General features: G+C 43.0%; 1 protein-coding gene across 7 annotated transcripts in view; it reads left to right on the forward strand.

Moving 5' to 3' along the window:
• The window catches only part of LOC127372152 (signal-induced proliferation-associated 1-like protein 2), an 83758-nt gene extending 66493 nt beyond the window's left edge, over nucleotides 1-17265 (forward strand). For 2 of the 7 annotated variants that reach the window (XM_051415598.1, XM_051415606.1), the window contains exons 15-22: nucleotides 2111-2386; nucleotides 3620-3673; nucleotides 5666-5804; nucleotides 9709-9928; nucleotides 11381-11512; nucleotides 13906-14023; nucleotides 14925-15003; nucleotides 15462-17265. In XM_051415598.1, the coding sequence (XP_051271558.1) occupies nucleotides 2111-2386; nucleotides 3620-3673; nucleotides 5666-5804; nucleotides 9709-9928; nucleotides 11381-11512; nucleotides 13906-14023; nucleotides 14925-15003; nucleotides 15462-15608 (1165 nt within the window). In that variant the 3' untranslated portion in view covers nucleotides 15609-17265. Of the gene's footprint in view, nucleotides 1-2110; nucleotides 2387-3619; nucleotides 3674-5665; nucleotides 5805-9708; nucleotides 9929-11380; nucleotides 11513-13905; nucleotides 14024-14924; nucleotides 15004-15461 lie in introns of those variants that run through there. The other 5 variants (XM_051415614.1, XM_051415632.1, XM_051415623.1 and 2 more) reach the window with 5 other exon arrangements.
• The last annotated feature ends 10261 nt before the right edge of the window (nucleotides 17266-27526 follow it).

Raw genomic sequence — 27526 nt, forward strand, 5'->3', positions numbered from 1 at the left:
GAAAATGATGTGAATCATATGCTATGACCTTCTTAGTCACCAGATCTCGAATTTAATGCCTAAGGGAGATTTTGGAGTGCCATGTTGAAAAGTCATCATCGTAACACCAAATGAGGGAATATCATTTGGAAGAAAGGTGTCTGCTCCATCGGCGTTCCAGAGACTTGTTGAATCTGTGCCAGCGAGCATTGAAGCTGTTCTGCAGGCCCAGTACTTTTACTGGGTTTTTTTCCCCTTTTATTTGTCACCACACTGTATACTCCAGCTGGTGTCAGTGGTGACTCTTCTCTATGAGCAATTAAGTCTAGTGTGTTGGGTCATTGATTTACCCTTTGAGAAAAATCACACCCTTTTTGTGATATATGGTTCGAAGCACAATCCAGTGTGTTCAAACATGTGGATGGACATTCACACATACACCACTACCGCCGCTTCACTCTTCAGCCCATTATCTGTTGTGTTAAACACACACAGAGACAAACACATGCACAAAAGGATGGTTGCTAGCTGTTAGCTGACCTTTTCACCCAGCAGTGCTACCTAACTCCTGACCCACAGCCTGACGTATCCAGCTGTGCTGAAGATAGTGGGTGGGGCTGCTGTCAGGCTGGAGCAACGTGGGGGGAATGGGGGGTTTCATCACACCGTCGTCCAAGTCCTCCCCACCAGACTGGGGCCCATCTGGGAAAGAGGAGAGGTGTCACAGAGGGTTGGCCCTGCAGCCACTCACAGTCTGTCTTTATGAAATAGAATGGGTATCTATTTGTTTTTGCCATACAGGATTATGTTACCACAATCTGTTCAGATCATTGACCTGTTTGGGAGGCGTCAGAACTGTCCACTCCAGGATATCATTCAGAAATGAGTAAAGAGTCCATGCCATCACCTTGACTACTCCGATGCTTCCCACCTTTTTATGTAATGGTCTTTGACACCAGAGTGTCATCTGAACAAACAGTGAAGCAGCAGGAGCACATTCTGCAGGGTGTGGCCCAGATGGTCATGAATATGGAAACAGACTATGTAGTGCCTCCAGCTAAAGCCAACTCTGATGTCTCAGGGTATTTTAGGAGAATGTTTTGTGTTTGCTGAAAGTTTTCCAGCAAACAAAACATTAGGACGCAAACCTGACAGCTTTATGGACCAGTTGAGCAGATTAACCAGGCAGGGGACACAAAACACACCCTCATATTTATGATGAGATGAATAGGAAACTACAGCAGATGTGCTGTTCTGGGGGACTTCTTAGAGTTGCAAAGGATGCAATGTAAGCAAAGTAAGTCAAAAAGACGCAAAGACAGGCAGATTGTTAGGGCTCATTTTCACATCACTGGCAAATATACATCCATCCTGCATAAATCAACCATTACTTGCATGAAGATGTAGTAAAAGGATATGGAGTTATTCACAAAGCAATAATTGACAAACAAGGAAACAAATAACAAAATTTAACTCAAATGAAACAAATTTGTAGCTGATATGTAAATAAAATGTTAAGAATTTTATAAATATACATCCTATTTTTCCAATACAAATACAGCATTTCTTTGACCATTTGATCATAATTTAAAGGGTCAGTTCACTGAGCTCCAACGTACCCAGTGATATCGGCACATGCAGTTTTCATATTTTGAGAACCAGAAATCAGCACAAGTCACAGTGGTGGGCATCTCAAAACTACAAATAAAACTGGCTAGATGCCACTGAGAGTAAGTGGGAAAATGTGCTTTTTGTGATTTGAGTGCACTGACCCTTTAATCTGGTTTGTCAGTTGGTATTTAACTACATTTTGAAAGGGCAGAGTTAAGCAGGAATACGCACATGATAGACTGGATGCGAGTCATTTTCCAACAGCGCAGGGTTAAAGGTGAACTAGGGTGACCATGCTCTTTGTGGAGGGAATGATGTCATCCTGTCTAAACATTCAATTTTATGTAAGAAAAAATTATAAAATCATCTAGTTATCTGGTTATTTCTCAACATCGGACCTAGTTGCCTTGCTGGTAGCCTTTTTCATTTTTTCATTGTTGATGTTTGTTTATGCTTTTTATTTCCATTTCATTCACTTTTGAGTTACATTATGCTTTATTTTTTTTTGCTGTCCGGCCAGTGGCTCACACCACTCTGGCAGTCCCCTGGCCCGTGGTGCCAGATACTGTATGTCCGCTGACTCCTCCAAGGTGTACACCATCCCCCAGACCAGCAGCTCAGGGCCAGGGCCAGGGCCAGAGGCAGAGCCGGGGCCAGGGCCCAGCTCAGAGGCCTGTGGACAGACACGCCCACAGCCCGGTTGCAAACTCCCTGTGGGCATGAAGACGGCCGATGATGATGATGGTGATGATGATGCCCACAGCACTGAGGGACCTCCCAACATTTCAGAGTGTGGGTGAGTGTGTGTGTGTGTGTGTGTGTGTGTGTGTGTGTGTGTGTGTGTGTGTGTGTGTGTGTGCGAGAGAGAGAGAGAGAGAGAGAGAGAGAGAAAGCAAGAGAGAGCATGCATGAAAACATCACAATATATTTAGCTGCTGTTCCACTCTCATACCACACAGTTCCAGTTCACATTAAGTTCAACACTAGCTCTCGTGCAAAACTAGATGACACACTTTCTAATCACGCTAACTGGCCTCTTCAGCATTGTTTCCCTGACTGTAGAGCGGTTTCCCCCTAGACTTACTGTTGCACTAGAGCTAGACCCATTCCAATACAAGTGTCGCCTCCCATCAGCCCATCCAGTGTGCGTAAACTGGCCTTGATTGAAGCCGACAGCCACAAAATAAATAAGCTCAATGAAGCCGCGGACATAATACACTTGGCACATGTCACTTGTGGTTATTGATCGCTCCTGTGAAGCCGGGTCCCCGTGGACTGCCAGGCTGAGCCTCTACCAGATCAGCATCTCTGCTGGGAGCCAAACAACGATCCACACAGAACAACACACTGCTGTCACATTGCAGCCCAAGGACACCTGCCACACAATAGCTTGTAGAAATGTGACAAAGAAAGAGGGAAGGCATGCAGTCACTCAGCCAGGTTGAGAATGTATGCTCTCTTCAGACTCTATAAGAGTGGTGACGACTGACTGTATCTGTCTGATGATTAAATGGTTTGCTGTAGAGAACAGGGAGCCATTGATGGTGAAATTGAAACACAGCTTCAGTGGCGTGAGTGTGTATATATGTGTGTGTGCCTGGTTGAAGGTGTTTGCGTGCAAGCTCGGGGCCTATTTTGGAGAAGAGAATGTGAGATTTGCCCTGGAAGAAACCCCCTGCTCTAGCTCCCAAGTAATTTCATTTAGTCTGTGAAATTTGCCACTTAGGGGATATGTGATTGATCGCATGCACTGAAGTCATCTTCTGCCGACTTATGAAAAAGCTCTGTAATTCAGTTACCCTCCCCATTGTTTGTTTATATATTCCTGCAGTTTTATTTCATCTTACATAACAGTGCCTCATGATGAATGGCCTAATATTACTCACAGATATTGTTCTAACATAATGAAGTTTCTCTTCCCCTTTCTAAAAAGTTTTCTCGTTTGCTGTAACACTGTATGTATTGCAGGATGTGTAACAATGCTCCTAACCCCGGGCTGTTTCTCTCTTGCTTCTGCATCTTGTTCCAGAGGAGCGGAGAGCTTGTTAGCCTTCCTTCTCAAAATGCTGTCTGAGCGTTCAAGGTACACAGTCAGTCAAAGTCAACCCCTGTGGCCCCAAGCTGACCCAGCCTGTTCCTCCCTCACATATCCCCCACCCCTTTTGTCCCAGACCACCGCCCCACTAGTCTCTCATAGCAGGTCTAAAGTGCTAGTCCTGCCATGTGGCACATGCTGAGAGTGGAGGGCAACCAGCTGTGCATCAGTGGCTGTGACATTTCTGCTGTATCTCCTACAGAATCTCACTGCTGTGTAGTGTCCACCGGTACATCCTCCTGTTAGACCCTCATCCAAAATATTCTATGCATTCCTTTAGTTATGTTTCCATTAAAATTGTGATCAAGTTGTACATGAATTTTCTCAGATTTGGGCAAAATAAAAGTGAATCAGTTCATGTTGTAAATGTAAGAAAATGTATTTAAGAGCATCACATATTTAAGTAACATAAGTAACTGATATATCATGCCATTTCGTGCTGCTTCCCACCTATGATGAATTCTAAACCATGTGTACCCTCTGTGGTGTTTTAATCAGCCACTATAGTGATAGTAAGTGGGGGTGACATGCAACAAACATGGACCGAAAGCAGGGATGTGTGCCCTGTGACACCCTCACTCTTTAGTTATTTGCCTTTCTGCTGGGCTTGAGGCCTATAACAGTGATTGGCAGCATGATATTCATAACTTGTCTACAGCAGAAGAAGGTACCGCAACATCAGAGTGCAATAAAAAAAAAATCTGCTTCCATCAGCTTTAGTGCATTTTCTCTTTTTGGTATGTCAACTCTCCACCTGAGCCAAGTCTAAAAACATTTCATACATTCTTTTGCCGTTATTTGAATTTCTGGCATTAAATGTGTATTCATTTTTAACAAGTAGGTAAAAACATACCTTCTATTTTTCAGACCCATATTTGGCACCTGCCCATAACGTCAAATAACTTTTAATTGCAAAGTTCAGGGCATTTAGCATTGTTCCAATCTTCCCGTAATCATGGATCGATCATGTACCGACAGATTGGACAAGAGCTAAATCGAAATACAGACACAGAAGGAAAATAAAGAGTATGTCACTACAGTTTCAGCACCAAACCATCTGTACACTCAAGTACTTGCATTTCTTTTTCCTGGAAACAGCCTTCAAAATAGAGCAATTGCCTGTGACCCAGAGGTGTCATGGATCAGTCAGAAGGATTTTGGCAATCGCGCATTGGACGTTTGCAACACCCATCTATGTACTTAAGACTTGGTTGCCGTTGTGCCAAAAGCTTAAAACAGGGCAACTCTCAGCAGTAGTCTCTAGGTAACCATCACAGCCAGACCGTCCCAACGTCTCGCCATCATACATCTAGCGTATCGTATCCCCCTTTGGCTATCTAACACCCTGCCAACAGCACTCAGTGTGTCATGCTCACAGGCTGCTCACTTAAAGCAGAGGTCTCACAACCACACAACTTAACTAGCCAGGTCAGTCACATCCTCCCTTCACTGCACCCTCCTCCTAACACTCAGCACCCTCAAATTCATGTAAATGTTCTTTGAAAATACCCCACCTCCACCAAAACAAAACATGTCACCTCTTCAACCCTGTCTAACAGCTCTCGTGTCTTCCTCTGTTGTTGTCTGAACACTCCCTTAGAGTCCCTGGTTTGCACTTGTCTCTGGATGTAATTTCTGTCTGTTCCTTCCTTCCTTTTTACCTCTCAAAGTGCTTGGCTGCATTCTTCAATCATGGGTTTGGCAGAGTGAGAAGGGACGGGGTGGGATTGGAAATAAATTCCCTCCCGAGTGTCCCTCTCCAACCCTTTTACCCCACGTTCACCTGACTAGCATGGAGCACGGAGGCACCTGATGTTGGCATGCTTAGACGGATCCACCTGAAACCTTTGTGTGATAATGACATTATTTTCTAAACAGCTGGACCCAAGCTGTGATGGCCCAAGGCCTCCCGTGCAGGTTGTGGCTTTCATGCCCCTTCTGATGAGCTCTGCTCTTCTGTGCCCTCTGTATCGTCTACAGGCAGCTGTATGCACAGGAGGCTGCCTGCCGGCTCCAGGCTGCTGACCGGGATGGAAAATCACTGCAGAGACTTTCGAAAGAAGAATACCTTAAAATGATGCTCCCCGACAGCCCTCCGGGGGAAGACCGGACCCGGAAGGTGAGGTTATTGCGCCTGATTGACCATCTTACCACTAGGTTTCATGACAGTTGAACAGTTTAAATTGTGAAGCAATGTTAATAGCAAGATTACATGACATTCCAAGGATCTACTGCAAACTATTATAGGCTATTTTATCATGCTGACTAACAGGCGTCGTACATACGAGGCCAGAACCAGAGCAGATAACCTCTTGCTGGGAATCAAGTAAAAGCAGGAGAAACATCTGCTGCCTATCAGGTGGCCCCGCTACTGAGCACCACAACTGATAGGGCTTGTCTTTCCCGACACAAGACCCTTTCAGTCCCCATTGGCTGGCACAAAGTATTTGGTTAATTTAATTTATAACGGGGGCCTGGGTTTGCTCAGTCGGGATGTCATGGATTAAAGGCAGGGAGTTGCAGAGAGTGCATCGATGTTTGATGTTCCTGGGTCCTGCCGATTCTATTAATTGCATCTTCAGCTTCCCCTGCGCCATCCCCCATCCCCCATCCATTATCTACCAGGAATGGACCCTGGAGACATACAAATCGGTTATTTTTGGATGCTGCTCAATTCTAATATAAATGCATTCATCCCTAGAGAAGACAGGCATGTCCTCTGGCACAGGCAGGGCTTGTCCCTCACATGAAGCACATCTGCACTGATTACAGTAGTTTGTCTTGCTGTAGTGCACTGGGCTTACGGTATATAAAATGTGGTGCTTACAAGAAAACCAGGAAGCGTCAGTGCTTGTCTAAAATGAAAGCAGGTGTATTGTGCCTGCACTGATTTCCCTTCATTCGATGCTATTTTGTTTCCCACAGAGAAGGAAAGCACAGTAACCAGTACAAAGGTGCACAGTGCTGCTTGTTGGATCCAAAGAGCAACATGGTCTTTGTTGTAATCTCACTTTCCAGCCTGATTCAGTCTGTTAATACAGTGTGTGGAAAAGCAATCTGGGAGAGAGATGCATGAGAGAGGGCACAGAGCCAGACACACCATATACTGTACACACATCTGATCCCAATGAACACATACTGTTCTTTTCTGGGAGCAGCTACACTGGGACTGCATGTTTTCAATCATCAGCTGGCATGTAAAGGAATCAAATTACAGTAATGACAATGCTGGAAACATCATTGATGTATTTCTAATTTAATACAGTCTGACTTGTTTAATCTTCGATGTAATTGAACAGAGTCTATGGTAAAGGTTAATTCGTGTGTCACTTCCGGTAGTCACCCAATGCCATTGTGTGGGTGAGCAGGTGCAGAGAGATTTTCCTTGCCAGCCGCCGTGTCCGCTGGGACACCCTTCCACAGACAGGCAGACTATTGTGTGGCTGACGTAAAGGAAAGGCCGTTCACAGCTTATTCTCCCATAGCGTTCCTCTTTTGAACCTCCTGTGGGAAAGAAAAAAGCATCTGAATAGGTGGTTGTCTAACACATCCTCCCAAGTGGCACGTCAAAGGGTTCCAACGCTGGTTGTTGTCTTTGTTCAGTGTGGGCAGCGAGGAAAGAAAGTCAGGGAAATCAGGAAAAATCAAGGTGGATGTGTCACTGCTGCCTCGGCTGATAAGAGCGTTGCTGTTGTACGAAAGAATTCAAACACATAGCAGCCCAAATCAGAGTGAGGACTGTTGCCAGCTGAGGGGGATTTAGACTCACTAAAATAGTCCATAATCTTGCAGGTTTGATTAATACAATATTTTGTGCACAGCAGGTTCAGTTAACCAGTGCCAAGATTTGTTCAGAGAGCCTGGTTTGATGCTGTAGATGTAATAAATAGATGGCTTCTGAAAAAACATTAAGCCCTATTGCAAATGGTTTCATTTGCCGTGACTCCATTTATTGGAGCTCTAATTCTGTGCTATTTTTGCTTTATATGCGAGAGCAGCAAATCCTGTTTAAAGTTGTTTTGATGAGCGAGAACCTTATGGGGTCTAATCTTGTAAAGTTGGGTGGGGAAACTTGCAATAAGAGACAACCTTGTTAAGTTAAAGCCTCTGAGGTGTTCTTTGGAGGCAGTATGTATGTATGCTGCTTTAGATTCCACTTATGTCTTGTATTTAAAGACTAGATGTTTGTTAAATTCTCACGGTGGGATTTGTGGAGGTTCCGTCTTTGAAATGGAGATGGCTGGGTGTTGGCTTGTGGGGATATCAGTCTAGTGTTGGTTACAGCTGGGAAGCCAAAGGCAGACATTTACCCATCTGGCCAACTGCCCCGCATATCATTTGTGGCTACTTTTGATGTCACTCCTGCAATATTTATGTAAGCTAAAAGGGACAGTGATGGATTGGATTGGCCTTTGTGGTTTTGTGTGTTTAAACAGGAGATCCTCTCTGCAATTCTGGCCACGGTCGTGAAACTCGAGTATCCCTGCAGTGGTATTCTGTGTAATTCCTCTCTGTGCACAGCCCCTCCAGGATGAAACGCGATGTCAAACGCTTACAACCTTTGTGATTGTTCATCCTGACCTTGTGTTGGCTTTTGACCTCTTCATTGTTGGCCTCTATAAGTCTTTAGATTCTTTGTGAGATGAGTCATATTCTAGAAAGTACACACAAAGCAGCAAACATGCTTAATATAAGTGCATTATGCCTGTCGCTTCACTGGAACGTGTTCATTAGGTCTTTTGTCTGGTTTGTAAACAAGCAAACGTGTACAAGATAATTGTTAATTTAAATATGATGAGCTCTTTATAGAGCCCTGCATTAAATTGACTTATACAGGGGCTTCACTTTGCTCTGTTTATCTGTATTGACAATCCCTGGATAATAGCTCATGCTGGAATGTAATCAATAGAACGTTTTTCAACCTGGCTTATTTCCCATAAATGTGGCCATTGTGACTCTATGTGTTGTGCTAACTTTGCACTCAGCACCTCCGTTGTAGAGATGCAGAGAACGAGGATTGAATGTATATCAAGGGAAAGCTGCATGAGCCTCTGACAGCTTTCCAGATTTTACATGGATCATTTCCAACGGTCTCTAAATCTGACTGAAAGTAAGCACAGAATGTAGCCCCCCCGAAATAGCCATTATTAACTGCCTAGGAATCTACTTCTGGGTCAACTTGCCGGCTGACCTAACTACAATAACTGCACTACTATTCTACAATATAATATTAATACAAAGTCTTATTTTTTGGAGATGCATTTTGATAGAATCATGGTGATAATTCTGTTATATTCAGATGTTTTGTACCTGTTGCCTCTGGCTCAATTAAATACGGTCAACCAGGTGCAGGCCAACTGGCAAGTACTGATGTGCTATACATCCCTACGCACTTAGCCATAATGCCTATTCCAGGGCATACTTTCTGTATTAACTTTCAGTCAGACTCAGAGACGAGCACGCTGCTCCCTTTGTTTTGCACAAGTCCATGTTTCCCCAGGGGTGGCAAGTACAAAGTTAGCACGACCCATTGACTCACAATGTTCATATTAAGGGGAAATATGCCAGGTTGAAAAATACTAGAATTTTTCTATAAATCTATCTTGTTTATATTTTACTTTTCTGTCTCGGCATCTACACTTCTACAAGTCTTCTCTGCTTCATGTAGTTTCTCACATTAAGCTCAGTGACTATTGGCTGCCTCAGTGCAGTGACCTTTGTCACCACCTCCGGAAGCCCTGTCCCCTGTTTTTCCCACTTGCTAGACACTCTCCAGCTGTGCTCAATCTATCTGCATTTTCCTGAGAGCAAAGACTGTAATTGATTCCTGACACTGCTCCCCGATGTTCCCTCCTTACCCGCCCAGCTGCCCGCTCGTGTAAACCTGCTGTGCCAGGGAAAGGCAAAGCACGGGAAGGGTGCAGAGAGGGGGCCATTGCTGGGGGTTTGGAGGTCATTCAGCTCCATCATTTGCATCGTTGTGACTGCCTCTTGACAAATTGTTCTCCTTCTGCCTCTCTCAGGTGTCAGCAGTGGGAAGTCTGTCACCAAGACGCTCCCTATACCGGACGCTATCAGACGAGAGTGTGTGCAGTAACCGTAAGGGTTCGTCCTACGCCAGCTCGCACAGCTCCATGCTGGACCAAGCCATGCCCAACGACATCCTATTCAGCACCACCCCACCTTACCACAGCACACTGCCTCCTCGCATGATCCACAACCAGGGGGCATCCAACCTAAGGAGTAAGTACAGACAGTGAAACTCTCACTAGGCTAGCTGTTGCAAAAGAAACACCTAAACATGTGTACAGCCCTTCACCAAATACAGGTGCAGAGAAGCTGCTTTAAAGGAAACAAACAGAACTCTGCAGTGTCTTGTTAAGATATCTCTCAGAGACAGGAGGGCTAATGTAGACTTTCTCTGCATGTTGCTCTTGGATTATCATTCCTCTTCTCTGACACCAGATAAGAGCCAGGATATAGATACTTGTTTGAAGAGACACTTGTGTCCTACCAATATCATTAGCACAACTGGTACACACTCCAAAAACACTCCTCAATATAGCCAACTAATTGGAACTGGGTGTGCAACTTGCAAGGGGCCTGCCGCTCCGTCTGCATTAAGCAGACACCTGTCACTGCTGGCTAGTATTCCCCTTTCTACTGTTCGCCCAGCATCCACTGAATATGTATTAGGGATGAGAGGTGTGATGTGTCCTGCCTGCGCCGCTGCAGGTCCTTAAGATCTGTGACATGAACATGCCTATTTTTTCATCAGGAGTGTCACAATGCCTGTCATACATTATGTTTCATTCACTCATAAGTCCCTGCCTGCTTTCCCTCTCTGTCCCTCCTGTCTCATTTCCATACCGTTCCTCATCCGTCTCCGGCTGCCGTCGTTAGATAGAAAATGGCTTTTGGAAAGATGTTTCTCTCTTTAGCCTCTTCTGGCTGTCAACCTGATGGATTCACGATTGTTTTGAAGGATAGTTGAGAACACGGGCTCCTTACTGAAACAGTCCAATTTGGTAAACAGTGAATCACTCGAGCTCCAAGACGCTGGGTAAATTGAAAGGAGAGTGTCAGCATCACCTCAAGCTCTCTCTGTCTCTTCTCCACTTCTCCACTCATGCTTTTCTAAATGTCTCTCTGCAGAATGGGAGCTTGTTTATTGCATTCCCTGTCTTTCAGGGCTGACAGGAAGGGAGGGTGGGAGAGACAGAGGGGAGGGAAAGGAGATATTGATTGAAACATGAAGACATTCGCTTAGACAAGTCATTTATCGCCCCTCAGACAGCGCCTTGCGAGTGCTATGCAGAGATGGTGGTTTAATGTCACATATATACAAAACTTTTCTTTTCAAAGTTAAATTGTTTGCAACCTCTAAGAGGATTTGTTATTCCGGTGCATCCAGATTAGAATTGGACTCGAGTGAAGGTATTATTGGATAGGACCTACTTTATCCAGCTCAAGCTAGGTGTTTTGATGTGCAGGGCTGGAGTTAGGTAAATATTGTCCCGGTTAGCCAGCCACGACGAGTTTGAATAAACCCCCTGCCTTCCCCCCTTTACGTCCCTCCATTCCTCTCCCAAATCCTCTTGTCTGCTCTGATGCAAACTGATGGGCGATTCAGAGATTAGCCCTAAACTCAGGCCAGGCCTAGACACTGATGGGAGTGCCTGCCTGTCTCTGCAGATGAGTTTTGGTTCTCTGACGGCTCCTTGGCGGACAGGTCCAAATTCAGCGACCCAGGCCTCATGCCCCTCCCAGACACTGCCACGGGCCTGGACTGGTCTCACCTGGTTGATGCAGCACGAGCCTTTGAAGGTAACCAGCCTGGCTGAAGCTGCTGGCACCTCGTGTAACCTCCCCTCCTCCTGGCTGCTTAGTGTGTGTGTGTGTGTGTGTGTGTGTTTGTGTGTCCATAATCTGCAAGTGCTAGCTCGCTTGCATGTGCAGGTTTGTGTGCGCTTTTTGTTTGTGTTTCTTCTAGTGTCTCCTAAGTGCTGTAGAAGGGGGCTTGCGGGAATCCTTTTGCTTTTTGCACCTCTGCTCTGAGCCCCGTTGTGATTCCCATCAAGCACTGTAACTTTGGAAAAAAGAGCCATATTTTCTCAGTACAGACATGGAGACAATTTCTAAACCATAAAGCCAGCAAGTCGTCACTCAGGGAGAGTTCTTACAGCAAAGACTTTTACTATTAAGCTCTTGGGTTGGTAGTTTGGGGGTAATTTCAGCTCCTCTTTTAGCCCTTTGTCCATTAAGTCTGAATTTGGTCCACTGGAAGATGTACAAAATAACAGTCATCTGGCCCCAAGCAGCAGATTCTCTCTTTTAGAAATAGAAATCTTCATTTTTAAGATGGACTCTTGTGTCTTATAAACTGTCTGAATGGCTGCTTTTATATTTGTGTTTTTTGGTAGCCGACTTGGAACAAGGAATTTAGGAATGGAGTGCTCGCATACATTTATTACAGTATGTTGTCTTTCTAGGCAACATGAGTGAAAAATCTTGTCAAAACTGTAATCCGTCTTTTCACTCAGTCACACTCTGTTTTCAGTTAATTAGCATTTACACATCTCAGCCACTTCATGGTCAGCATCATCACTTCTGGTCATTTTTTTTTTTGTATTTCTTCAACCGCTCTCATACCAGTGTATTTCCCCATTTATCACGGAAACGCTAACATGCCATGAGTTTTTCTTCCACTTGAACTCCACCTGACCCTGAGACCAGTGAGCAAGCAATGTAGCATGTGACCATACATTTGTCATAATTAATGAATCCTCTGTAGAATTTCTTCTTTGATGCATTTCCTGCTGCATAGCCTGCAGCATATCATTTAGCAAGAGTGGAATCAGTGGAGATGATGCAGAGTCTGACTGGCAGCAAAAAGGCAGTTGTCACGGCAGCCTGGCTGGCCCAGAAAAAGAGCACTTGGTAAACTGGAGCCTTGTTGCCGAGCAGAAAGTGGCTCCAGGCTGCCATTGTGCCATGTATGTTCAACCAGCTCTGGTTGAAGCCATGGGGAGAGAGAGGTTGCCAGAGATGTAAAGCATTTATAGCATTCATAACTTTGGTCATGAAAATCCTGGGAGACTGCTTATATCCATAATGCAAACAGACAGCTTGGAGAGTCGTGCAGCATCCACAAACACACTGTGACCTCCTGACCTTTGACAGTATAAGTAGATGAAATTAAAAACGGGAGTTTGGCAAATTTCAGCTACAAAAGACTTTTGAAGCAATCTCTGAAAGTTGTCTTTGTCAACTATTTGCCATGTTTTTAATATTCCATCACAAATAAATTCAGTACGTTGTGTGTGTTCACTCACTCGGAATGTCGTGTTTTCTCTTCAGTGTAATCTGTAATTTGTCCAGTAAATCTGGACATCAGGTCACGCAGAAAAAATGACAAGCTGCTTTTCTGTGCCCATCACTGCCTGCCTTTAATCTTTCTGATGCAGCCATCGAATATGAGGGAAATGTTCATTCATATGTAAATTAAAGCTTGGTCTCCCTTTCCTGCCTCGCCTGAACAACCAACTCCAGGCTCGATCAGCTTTTGTCTTGGAGTGGATTAGCTTTCATTTGGGGGCTAAATTAATGGAAGGGTTTCCTTAATCTTTTCTATGAATATGCAGATCCCCCTATCTTTAGTCTCAGACCAAGGGCTTGAGAGAGAGCGTGGTTTCTGAAGAAAAAGAGCATTACGCCTTAAAACTGAGCAGTCCCCAAGTGTAACATGCCAAGTTTGGGTTTTCCATGGGGCTTTGAGCAAGCTTAAGGGCCTGATATGGTAAAACAAGCATGACTGGTGCCTTACAGCGCTCTGGGATCCAGCCCATTATAAGCCAAACAGCTGTCAGAGGAAGCTCAGAGGGGCGAGGGCACCAGAGCAACACCCAAGGGACTGACTTTATCTGTGATAGTCTAAAAATGCTCTGTTTACCACCTTGTTCCTTATTGTCTGGTTATAGATCTCTCTGTATGGGAGGGCTGCCTTTGGTGGCTTTGCAACAGCGCTTAAACCAGAAACACCCATTCATACAAAGCATGAATGAATCGCCCCATCCTGTCAGGAATGCGTGCATGCGAGTGTGTTGTTCTGCTCTATTTTAGTTGCATGTTGACTCCATGAAATGCATTGCCGAACACATTTCCTGCCTTTGATGTTAAGGACAGATTATGACCTGTTACGTCACCTGTTCTGTCTCCAGACCAGCGCGTGGCGTCTTTCTGCACCATGACGGACATGCAGCGGGCAGAGGCTCTGCAGATCTCAAGAGAGCTGACCAGACGAGTGGTGGAGGCGGAGGGAGCAGCGCTGGAAGCAGAGTAGGCTTTACCAACAAACACAAACACACATGCACCAACGCTCCAGTAGCAAGTAAAAAAAATCGACTGTTAAAATCTGACCCCGAAAAGTGATTGTCCAATCATAGCTTAGCAACCACAACTTGGTACAGCTGGCATGTCGAGCTTTTGATTTCTCCACATGACGGAGTGGTGTTCATTCGACCCTTCAAAGTGTTTGGAGGGTCTTTTTTTTACAACCTTTACAAAACCCAAAGCTCAAGAGCAAAAGCATAAGGCTCTAAACAGTGTGTCTTTATTTGCTCTAACATAAGCTGCATGCTCTGCTCTGCTTACCTACAACAATAACTGAGTGTTATTTCCAAAGAAAAGGGGCATGTCATTAGCTAACTACTGTATTTTATTGTGTGAGGTTATAGATAATGTTAGAAAAATACCTGTGCCGGACCAGAGCCTCCACTGAGTGGTAGTTGAGGTGTTTTAAGTGATGTTGGCGGCTCTGTCCTTCGCTGTAGTTTGAAAAGGTTTACACTCGAGAGACTCCACCCATACCTCCGTTAGATCATCTTATAATAAACTCATTGGTTATTTCTCTTCCCCAAATCTTTTTCTCTGGTGAAAGTGGGACATACTGTTATATACAAACATTAAAGCATCAATCTAACCTCTGTGTTTGAATATTAATATGAATATTAAGCATCTAAACCATCAAAGGATATATGCTACTTTCATCATTTATTATACACTACTAAAATACTGGCTACCACCGTTATCATTGTAAATTGGATCTTTGGCATGCAAGAACAGAAGGTTGACTGTCCATTATTAGCTTCTGTATCATGTTAGAAGATGCCAAAACGTTTTATTTGTGTGATAAATCAGTCTTGAGTACTAACGTCATCTATTATGTGTCTCCCAATAGCAGCTCCCCCTCCACACTAACTGGCAAAGTCAACCAGTTGGAGGTGATCCTCAGGCAGCTGCAGCATGACCTCCGAAAGGTAAGTTCATTATGTCATTTTGTGATTGTGTTTTTCTCACCTTTTTTTTTTTTTGCTTTCCTCTTTTTACACATAAGCAAACAGTGCAAGTCTGTGTCACTCAGCTCAGGAGAATAGACATTGAGTAATGGGTGCCCCGAGGTCTGTGTAATACAAACTCGTCCACTTAATTCAATATCCTGCTTCCTTTCCTTATTGTTTCCCAGCCCAACATTTCCCCCACGTCCACTAATGTGCTTAAAATGGAGAGAGGAAATGCACTTTTATCAGAACAGAGAAATGGCTGCTTTGCCATGTTAATGCCTCCCATTTACACAGGGCTGACGAAAGACGGATGTTCTCGTAATAGCGGGGCTTTTATCAACCTCTTTTGTATCCATTTATTTTTGCCTCATGTACCGGTGTTGATTGTGTGTGTGTGTGTGTGTGTGTGTGCTTGTGTTTGTGTGTGTGTTCAGGAGAAAGAGGATAAGGCGATGTTGCAGGAGGAGGTGCAACACCTGAGACAGGACAACATGCGACTGCAGGAGGAAAGCCAGACGGCCGCGGCTCAGCTCAGGAAGTTCACAGAGTGGTTCTTTCACACCATTGACAAGAAACCCTGAGAGAGAGAGATAGAAAGAGAGAGGGAGAGAGAGCAAGATGGCCTTCACTCCTCCTGGGCACCCACTCAACTCCTACTTAAGACTCCCAGATGATCCACAGGCAAACAAACTTTCAAACAAACCATTACCGGCCCCCAGAGTAATCAAGACTCTTTTAAAAAGCCCCTGCTTAGGAGACTGTAGTGCAGCCCTGTGTGGAGAGACCTGAAACCCTGATCTGGACCTTAGTTTTGGGATCCTCTTCTGTCTGAAGTGCAGGGCTGTCTCTGAAGTTAACAGTTTCTCCATCCTGGCAAATGAGACTCTTGGGAAACCTCCTCATCTCCGGCGCTGGAGTGGAATTGAGAAAGGCAACCCCCGGGGGCGCCAGCCTGAGTCCCTGGGATCGTCTTACAGTAGTGGAATGTAAAGCTCATTTACTGTAGTCAACATATAATCTACCTACGTATGTCCCGTCAGTCTACTGTACTGTATGCTCAGCTGTACTGTATCATACTGCGCACACTGTCACACAGCTGTTTCTGTGCCGGCCTTCACAGACACAGAAAAGTAGAGAGGGTGAGGCGAGGAGGGGAGGAATGTACTGGACATAATGAAGTGGTACTTACTGTCTGCTTGCACCAAGAGGAATCCACATGTTGCGGTCTTGAAACGTACAGTGGGGGAGAAAAATGAATGTAGCTCAACTGAGACCCTTTTTTTTCCTGGATTTCTGGTTCCCAAAGTCACAAAAGGTTTCAAGGTTTTGATGTTCTGGGCCATTTCTTTCTTTTAATAAATTCCACTTTTTCTTTTCCTCAGTGTTGTAACGTAGGGTCACATGGCAGTAATTTTGATGTTTAAAGGTGCTTTCCCTACACACGTTTGTCAGTAGTTTTCATTCACTGTCACAATGTCCTAGCAATAACGAAGTGGTAGTTACGAAACTGTGTTTAAAAGAAAAAAAAAGTTAGCACAATCGTGAAGAGTTCCTGTCGAGAAGCAGTCGTACTTGACATGTATTTATAAAACAGGAAGAGACTGTGCCTAAAACTCTTGGTTGTAAATGGATTGTTTCTTTTTGCTTTTAATTCTCTTTTATAAACACATGCCTTGTCTGTGGCTCACTGATATAAAATTGTGTGTATGAATGTGTGTGTGGGTGTGTGTGGGTGTGTGTGTGTGTGTGTGTGTGTGTGTGTAGTTTATCACAGCAAAATGTGTTCTTATGCAGTGGTTTCTAGAGCATTAGAGCAAGCGCCAGTGAACCACACTTACAATGCCAAATGTGTTTATTTCTGTACATATCTGCCACAGAAGTGTCTTGTATTTAACACTATTATTTAAGCTTATTTAACCTAAAGTTGTTTATTTTATTAAGGGTATTTTTTTTTTTTTTTTTTTTTTTTTTTTTCTGCACTAAGGAGAGATAAAGCTCTGTGTATGTTGTAAAGTGTGTAGCTTGCCAGGGCAAAAAAACTATATATTTAAATATATAAATGATGATTTCGGAGATTCCAACATTTGGATGCTGCTAGATTACAGTTTGCTGGTTTGTATGCTTTTAAAAATGTCTCTCTCCGTAAACTGTCTCATCCCTGGTGGGACACTGGTTGCTTTATTTGTTTTTGTTCTAATTTTTGTTTTGTTTTTTTAATAAATGTAGTTGTAAAAATAAGGAATTTTTGTGTTTTTAAAAAAAAAAAAAAAAAATGTTTCAATTGCCAGAATTTCTTTTTTTTAAAGGATAATCTGCAATGTTTAGTAGACTTAATTGAAACCTGCTGTGTTAAAGGATAGATTCACATTTTTTAAAACTCTGTGTTAAGTGAGATTGTTGCCGCTCTCACATCTACCTGTTAAATATGAAGCTGGAGCCAGGATATGGTTAGCTTATCTAAAACTAAGACTGGACTTAAAAGAAATAATTCTAGCAAACAAACCTCAACTTGTCTTTTCTACACTTTATTTTTTGTATGAAACAAACTAGATATAACATGTTAATTAGAGAGCTTTAAAGGTGCTGGTAGGAGTTTGTTAACTTGTACAGAGCAAGGCTAACTGCTTCCCCTTCTCCTGTCTTTATGCTACGCTAAGCTACTTGTTTGCTTTAGGTTTATATTTTCCATGCAGACGTGAGAGTGGTATCGATCTTAGCATCCTCTTGGTAAGAAAGTGAATAAGCACATTTCCCAAAATGTCAAACTACATTATCAAACTTTTTTTTACCTTAAAATGACACCTTCACTGCCATTTTGATTCTACACTGGTTTGTAATAGGGTGAATGGTGCTTGCTGTCATTCCCACTCTGTGCCCCCCACTGTTGGCTGCTGTTAGCTGGTTAGCGTCGCCATACTGCCCGGGACTGTTGGTTTGATAGAGACAGCTAAGAGGAGAAAAGGGGAGCGAAGCCGCTGAACCAGAGTAAATGTGGGACTGGTGTTTAGTGGTTGACCAGAGCTTTGTGAAAGACTGCAGACAGACGGCGAGCTGGCCTTCTTGCTTTTTGTAAAGTAATATTAGCCAGCTCCATATGTCTTGAAGCACTTGCTTGACATTTGGCTGTGTTGGAAAAGTTTTCAAAAGCAATGTAATCATAACAAATACATGTGTACAGCTGTCAGTGTTTATGACAGTGGGGGTGCCAAATCACACAAATACCAAATGTTACTTGTTGCTTTAATGCAATCTTCTCATGCCTATATGTAATGTAAGAGTTCCACAGTCAAATGGTCTGGTCTGCACATTGCAACTAATTCGTTCATCTACCTTTCAAGTTCACTTTGGAAACTGTGCATCAGCAGAGTCAGAATAACAAGGAACTACATGTTGATAGAGTTGTAAAAGTCGCATATATTTTAACAGAAAGTCCTCAAATCGTGTGGAAACCTAAGATTTGGAATCCGTTATGAATGTAATACATCAACACGGGATATAAGATGTATTGGAAAGACAAACCAAAGGGATTAAAAGTAAAAGGATTTGAGAGGAGAGCTCTAAATTAGAGCACTAAGCCGTACCGCCTAGTGGTAGAAACGATATGGAAATGAAGATGGACCGAGAATATGTCCTCGTCAGCCAGCTGATACCTGTTCGGCAGGTTGAGACAGAAGACAAAGAGCTCATTTTGGACGGTACGTTTGTTGAGCTCCCACAGGTGAAAACAAAGACAAGAATCTTTTCTGTGAGAATTTTTCATCCTCTATTTTGTAAACAGCAGGTGTGCTAAGACTTTCGAATGGAAACATGAAACCATAATGTGTTTGTGACTTGATTCCCTGTGAGTTGCTGTGCTTTAAATAAATGACAGATGTTGCTTTCACCGCAGGGACGGCAAAGGACTCGCTGAATAATTAATCATAAGGCTTTTTGGGTGCGCAGAGAAAAACAATTAAATTTGTTTGCTACCTCCTGCATAAACCTCCAGCCCAGCTGCTGGAGTGTGGTCCAATCTATCATGTCCTCTAGGGGCTGGTGGGTATGCAGCTGCATTGAACTGTGGGTAGAGCTGTTCTGGCCATGTCTTTTTTGGATACAGTTTTTCCCCCCACTGGACTCACCTTTGAGGGAGTTGGAACCAGCCACAGTTCTTTGAAATGTTTTTATTTTTGTGCCACCACCTGTGTCAGCAAAGCAAGTGTCTGAGGTTACTAAGCAATTTCAATTAATTAATCAATTTGCTTAATCCAAGTCCGACCACTTTATGAATGAACCTGGAGGTTATATCACCAGGCTGCCTGTTCCGACCTCCTCCGTCAGGCCACTCACACACAAGAGCGGCCCATGAAAATGCCAGGACAGTCAAGTGTGGACGAGCTCTGGGTTTGGCCATGGGCAACATGCTCTCAGATGAGGTAGTTAATCTACATGTGTGTGCGCGGTGCCAGGACAGCAGATGGGAGCTCCCACTGGCACTAGGCGAAAGTGTTGCCTGTTTCAGATGGAGGAGGATTCCAGGGTTTGTTGTGGTGGGTAAGATCAGGAGTTCGATCACTAAAGAGAGGTGCCAAATGACTTTGGCATCAGGAGGATCTGGAGAAGTGTCCGTGGACAGAGGCCGGGTCAGCAGCAGAGAGTGCAAATGAAATATGAGCTGCAGCAAAAACATCCATGGGACCAATCTAATACTACAATCCCATGCTGGCATTTTATTAGCCTTGCAAAATATGCTGACCGGCAGAAACATTAGACCCTATCCAGTCGGCTGAGCTACTCCAACCAGATCTGACCAGCTTACAGTCAAACAAACCATATTGATTTGCAATATTTGACTGTGTCAGCAGTTAGAGGAATAAATGTTAACATTTCTCCTCCTCTCAGGAATGACGGCCGTCCACCGCTACACAGATCTGGTGCTCATCACACATAATAACATGTGACTGGGACGCAGTTGTCCTGCTTCCTCGGTCCCACAGCAGATGCTCCCCTGCTGTGAGTGCCACCCTAGTCAGGATCACGTTACCCAGAATAGGGTTCAGTGTGCCCAAAGCACAGCTGGCACCGCTCACAGGGAGGGGGGGGAGTCTATCGACTGTGTGTATAGGTCAGCCTGTAGTTACTGCTTGCAAAATATCAGATATCAGTATCAGCTTTAGCTAGCAGGTTCCCTGGAATGATGAATTAGATTTTGTGTTTTTATTGAATTAAACAAAAAACCTCTAGAATTGCAAGTAATAATTCATAATATCAGAAATTCTGTCTCTGCATTATTCAGAATGGCTGTTGTATGTAGCCTAATCCTTGGTTCAATATCTTGATACCATATTTTCCACTTTTACAAGAAAGTTGCATGTATAAATTATTGACCGCTGCTCAGTTATTAAGCATTGAGGACGGTGAAAAAATTCAATAGGCTCGCCTTTGGTCTTGTCAGAAAGTTAGGAAATCTCAATTGTGTTGTGTGCCTGCGAGGCGTAACGCTAGGATTAGCTCTCTCACCTGGACTGCTTATCTGTGCGGCTCATCTCTCCTCAGCAGGCGCTTTGAAATTCCCTCTCACTCACTGGGGAGCTGCATCTCACACACAACACAAAAGAAAGGAAAGGAGAGAGGGAGGGAGGGAGGGAGGGAGGAAGGGAGGAAGGGAGGGAGGAGGCGAAAAGGGAAACAGCAGACAGTCATCTCTCTCCCCCATCTGCCTCACAGGTCCCCACGGGCCGTCACTATCTGTCAGTCAAGTCACAGGTGACCACCCTCTTAGCTGAACCCAGTGACGGGCGACATTTTATAAGCCACTTGCCTGACTGCCTGGCCTCAATAGAAATCAGAAAGGGTAAAAAAAAAAGAAGAAAAAAAAAATTCTCCAGAAAGGTCATTGCTGGCAGAAAAGCTTGAAATCTCACACATCTGGCGGAGACAAAACCTCAGCAAACCTCTTGTGTTGTAGGTGTGTGGATAAAAGAAGGGTTCATGTCTGTTGTTTCACTGCCAAATTAGATAAAGAGACAGGAACAAATAGATAACAGAGGGCTGCTGAATTATCTTCATTTTCCAAGATGTCCTTGTCTGTTGTCCTTGTCAGCCTCCAAGCAACAGCGAGTTCTGCTATCGATTCTCAATCGACTGCTTCAAGCGCAAACAGCCCCGGCTGTGAGGAGGCATTCAAGGCGCTGGGCAGGTGGGTGAGTGGGTGGTGGGTGGTGGTTAAGAGGTGTTCAGACCCAGATCTCTATGCTGACTTTCCTGTTTTTTTAATTTAAGATATTGATTATGCAAAGTTGCATTGGTCTGGCCTGTCCTATATGGCTGAGTGGAGGGGTTGTTTTAGAGGGTCATGGGAATATTGATGTCTGGAGGGTGAATGGTAGGTGTGAGAGTGGAGGGGGTATAGTAGCGAATAACAAACAACCCCCACTGACCCATCATCAGCAATAAAAGCTTAACTGGAGTAGCAATCGATCGAGATACAGAGACACTGGAAGGTCAAATGCAAAATTTGTTTGAGCCTTTCTCGGCGACTCAGTGAGCTCAGGAATGAGCGATGCCATCTACCTTCAACCTGGCCTGCTTACGTCCAACTGTTAAAATAGAGTGCATGCTGTGTCCATGTGGAAGTAATAAGAACAGACCTATCATTATCTGCAGACACATATTGTAGGAAATCTGCTTCTCGCCCACTTTGGTGATCGCACTTTCATCGTTGGGAGTCATTTGACTTAAGCTCATTCTCTACAAAAGAACATGTGTAAGCTTTTCAAATGTGACTAAAAATATGATTCAGCCGCACATGACTGTTCAGTTCATGTCATTCAGTCCTCCTGGCTACCCCATGCCTCAATGCACACCCAGGTTTTTCCACCCCTTTTCTGAGGGAGCAGATGTCTCTGTTTTGAACTACGGACCAGATGTGAAAATGTAATAAATGTCATCCGGGGGTCAATTCCTTACAGTAAGGCCAATATCTAATTTTCCATACATTAAATAATTTTGCATGACCTAACAATACTAAGAGTCTGAGGCTGAACTTAGACAAATCCTACCTTTATAAACCATGTAATGTTCAGTTTAACTGTTACAGAGATGTGTTGATTCAACTGTAAAATCATTAACAAGGCTGTAGTTGTGGTTTGATTGCACTGAGAGGTGTTTGTAATATCTTGTCTACCCTTATTGATATGGACACAACACAATTAAACAGAAGCCTACAGCCTTTAAAATTACCATAAAGATGCAATAATACCTCTCTAAACGGTTTGAATTCAAACAGAGATTGCAACCTTCACGAAGGAAAGATTGATGACTATGACTGTTGTTTTGGACTGCATTATCTTTGGTAGGTGTACCTCACCAAACTGGCAACTGAGTGCAATATTTACCATGTTTACCACCTTATGTTAACATGTTAGCATTTTAATAACACAAACTACAATTGAAGCTGATGGGACTATTATATGGATTCTAGTCATAAACCAAAGTATTGGACAAATTAAATGTTTGACCTGATGATGGTGCTAAATAAAAAGTCAGGGGCTAAATAAAGTTGTTACAGTCCATCCTGAGGGCAGTATGAGTGTAGCATTAAGTCAGAGACTGGGTAATGGAAAAACCTTGGCCTGCTGACATTGGGAGCACTGGGGAAAATCAGTCACTCCGTGGGCCGCTTGAGCAGTCCATTATACGAAAAGGGAGAGAGATGTGTCGGCCCACGTTGATTATGGACCAGCCCACACCCTGGTCTGGGGAAAAAAAAGTCCAGGGCCATTTTTTATTCCCTGCCTACTGGTGGCACTTAAGGAAAAGTCAGGGGGTCACCAAAATAATTAGGTTTCATCCTCGAAAGACTGTGAATGTCGATGCAAAATGGGATGGTAATCCGCTCAATAATTGTTGAAATGTATTTCATATTTTCATCAGCAAAATTGTGTGCTGATCAGCATCCAAAATTGCCATCCCCAGAGCCACATGGCTAAAAATGACCTTTGTACCAGGTAATTAGGAGTGTTTACAGTATCTGAAATTTGCTCGGATCAGTATTTATATCAAGCTTCATCTTGTGGGCTGCACCTGAGGGATTTCTGTATATTTCTGTCTTCTCACAGTCTCTCACAGAGAAGTGAATCAGGGATTAGTGTCTCCTGCTTCTCATGCCAGATGGTGACATTTATGTCTTTATTCAGCATGTCAACAAAAGTAATAAACGTTAATCTATGAAGCCTAATAAAACAAAAAAACCAGAAGATTTTGATTTGTGATTTTAATTAGCCTGCTTGATAGCAGGACTTTATGTTCACCAGGAGCAATGAAGCAAACACTGAATATTGGTATTTTCCTGAATACTTCATTAACCGGTTCAATAAGTACGAATTAATGTGCACTTCTTCCTCACCCAATGACAGCTCAGTGTTTATAATGTGGGAACAAAGCTCCACCATTACACCCTGTTGTGATGAAGGATCAGTTTGGCTTAAATTACTCAACTGAATTTGCCATTAAAATAACATGTGTTTGATATGACTCCCATTTGCTTAAAAAGGTGTCTTTTAAATCATTATAACTTCAGTATCATTACGTTTACCTGTTCAATAACAGAGCAGTCATTTAAACATTCTTTAAAAATACATTTGTAATATAGTAGTGAGTGGTGTATTATACCATCATACCCACACACTTTATGATTTACAAAGAAATAATGAGGCAAAAATGTATATTTTATTGAATGTAAAGCCACTAACAAGATAATGTTCCAGTTAAACACACTCATATGTGGACATCTTGTTGAGGTTGATGTCTGACTAGAACCATTGTTTTATATTGATTGTTTATGCAATCAATAATATACAACATAATGAGGTTGAAATTAGCATAAAACAGCCATCTCAAGATGAACAACCTTTAATCTCAGGAAAACAAACTCACGCTGCTCCAATCCTCAGACGTGCTGTTGTGTGTTATTTACTTACTTACTTGCTCATGACTTATTTGTCTTTGTTCCCCGGTGCGACATAACACTTTGACAAGTGCTCGCCGTGCTGCCGGTGTAATTTATGTGTGTAATAACAAAAGTGCAAAGCTCTGGTGATCTATATGTCAAAGATGAGCTAGTCAGCTTTCAGTCTGCAGGTCCCAGAGGCACAAGAAATTCTCGCTTCTCCATCCCTTTTCCTATACCACCATTTAACATGCCACCCAGCTTCTCTGTGCTGTACAGTAGGATGCTTCTCTTTTTTTTAGTACAACAGACCTTTTTCCAACCGGCCAGTTTCACATGAAATAGTAGGGTAAAGACAGGCGTTAGGAATAATGCTAATTAAGCTGTTGTTTGATTTAGTGTAGCCTTTACTGTGAGGTTAACAGGACCTTAATTAGCATAATTGAAAACACCTGTGATTATTTCATGTCAGAATGGCTGCTGTGAAAAAGATCTATTTTCCTTCTCACTGCAGATCATGTTGCTTCATAGAATATGTCAAACTTTGGAGGTAATTTGGATAACGTCTCTACATAATTGGTATGGCATGACATAACTTCTTTTTATTACTAAAATCTAAATATTTGATGATCTATCAGAACAAATAACGATGCAAACAGTCACTCAGCTTTCTAATTTGCCAACGTGACAAATAATTTGTTTGCTTTTTTTGCCATGTGACACAGCTCCATGGATGGCAATGTTGGGTTCAGACTGAATTATCTCCACAGTTATCGGATGGATAACTATGACATTTTGTACAGACATTATTGTCCCGGTCAGGATGATTTGTAATGACCTGCACGCTTTTCCTCTAGCACTGTCATCAGCACTGTGGTGTGGTGTTTAATCCTCAAATTTAAGTTTAAAGCGGCCAGGCAGAGGATAAACAGGGACTGTAAGACTACTCTTGCAAATTTAGTTCACCCACAAATGGGCTGGTGCTTGACTTCAGGGAGTAAAGATCATTGTATCAGACTTAACACTTATATCAGAACTGGAGAGCAGCATGTTAGCGTTGTTTTTGTGACGATGTTAGCATGCATTAGCATTTAACTTGTGACTGTAGTAAAATCACAGAATATCATCTTGATTTTGATGTGGTTGTAAGACCAAGCGTTTGTTCAAGTATGTGGAGCAAAGGAAGCCTCTGAGATAACATGATGCAAGGTTTAGAGAATAATGGGATAGAGAGAGGTTGAGGATGGAGTTTGTTTTTGTTCCTCTCTTTCTCCTACTGCTCAGCTTATCAACAAAGCCAGGTACCAATCTGCCTCCCTTCTACTGCATTCCTCTGTGAAAAGGCATATAGTCTAGATATTCTGCAGCTGAATGTTACGCAGTCTCCAGCCAAGAACACATGCTCTGATAGAAAAAATGCTCCATGTGATCCAGTGTTGTTGGGTTTTTTTTATCATGGTACCTGCTTTTCTCTAGCTCGCGGTTACTGTAATTGTGCCCTTTCTTATGCAGTCTCTAATCATCAACCGCTATCTGCACACCATGTGACAATGTAAATGGGCCAGGGAGAGGAGAAAGAGTGACATTAAGTGCAAGTGCAAGCCTTGTGGCAGCCTGTGTGTCTGCGAGCAGCTGGAGGAGCTCAAACCACAACATCTGCATGGAACGAGGTCAGGTTTCTATCACACCACCCACAATGCAGAGCTGCGTGTTTTTAGAGTCATGGGGGGCCAAAGGCTGTAATATAACAGGTCAGGTGGGAACCGAGCCAAAGTTATATTACTAACACTGCTCTAGTTTATGTTCATCCTGGACTAGACCAAACATCAGCATTGTTGCATATGTTTCCTAATATTTCGGATTACTTTTGAGTTTGCATGTTTGATATGTTTTGCTGAATGTTTAAGATGATTCACAAATGTCTGCATGTGTGTGTGTGTGTGTGTGTGTGTGTGTGTGTGTGTGTGCACACAAGTACTGTTTGCCTTCAACCGTCTTCCTTTCAATCTCCTCTGGTGTTTTGTGTAGCGACAGCAAACACAGACAATGAACAAACAGCCCAGACATGCACCTTACAGGTCGTTTTAATGTGGTTTTGCCCTGTAAATGAGAAATGTTTTCTGATGTAATGGCTAAATATTTTTTTATTTTATGCCAGTTTCTTTATATTTACAGTGTGCCCCGTGGCCCTGTAAAGACGGCTTTGGTTTAGCCAAGATTCAACTTCCAGGAACATTCTGTCACCTCAATTTTAAGCAAGATTTCTGTAAACATTTTCCCATTGGGAGCACTGGCAGTCATTCTCTCCATATCCACTCTTTTAATAATGGGAAACGACTTAAAAAGACTTGGATATGTAGTTAAAAATTGTGCATATATTATCTAAATTTAGTTTAATAAAAATGTATAAAATGTCAGCTGTTCAATTAAGTATCTTATTTCACCTAAAATACATTTATTAAAACATCCTTCATACTCTTCTGCAGCTGAAATATGAGGATCATGTTCTTTCTCTTCATCTTTAAGGTCATGCAGTTGTTCATTACTTTGCATTTCTGGATCCAATTACTTTTGTGGTGTATTACCAAGAAGAACTGGAAGAATATTTCAGCAATGTAAAACATGAACTGTAGCCTCAATAGTGCAATGCAGAAACAAAACTTGTTTGTACCTAAAACCATGACTGTTTTCATTTGAAAAAAGCTGTTCTCCATTGTAGCAACTGATAACACTATCCATTGTTGCTACACCTACACACGTGCAGTGATCAACTGATGAATGAATAAACACTCAACTTGCTTTGTGGGGTGTTGCTGAAAGGTGCTGTTGAAAAAATTTAGGAATTTACTGTGGTCAAGTGGGTTCATCAGCAAAAGCAAAACACAACAGTGACAGATACAATTAGTCATGCAGGTCTATTGCTTGCAGCTTTGCTCATGTTTAAGTCAATAACAAACACCAGCACAATGACACCACCAATATAGAAGATCTACATTCAAATACTACTGTAGCTTATTTTCCCACCCCTGGCATATAGGGATTTAAACACATGAAGAGCTAAAATAAACACTATTCCTCTTTAAGTGAGCAAGAGCACGACTTAAAGCAAGAGCAAAACAAAAGGCGGCGTATCCTCCCATCACACTTCAGTCTAGTATCACTTTGCTTGCCAGGCACTCTGAGGCATGGAGGCATTATAAAGGGATGAAGCCAGACTTAAAGTCTGGCTGTTGATGGGAACAAACATCCGCCCTGCTCCTCCTACGCTTCACACCAAACACACAACACACAGGATCTAATGAACCACCATCTGGCGCTACAGCAGACCTGGGCGTCTGGCCTGCATGGGCAACTCACAGAAACAAGTTCCCAAGCGGCTTCACTACCAAAATACAAACTCACTCTAGAGATGTGGGTTAGGCTTTAAATGTTGGCACCTAGCGCGGCTTGAAAGAGATACATTCAATATTGTTATAATGTAAGAATTAGTATCAAGTTATTTGTCTGGGAGCTAAAACATCAGCAATGTTTGTTAGCTGCAAAACAGGAATGTTTCTAATCAAGAGCTCA

This window comes from Dicentrarchus labrax, unplaced genomic scaffold (assembly GCF_905237075.1).
Source record: "Dicentrarchus labrax unplaced genomic scaffold, dlabrax2021, whole genome shotgun sequence".
NCBI classification, from domain to species: domain Eukaryota; kingdom Metazoa; phylum Chordata; class Actinopteri; family Moronidae; genus Dicentrarchus; species Dicentrarchus labrax.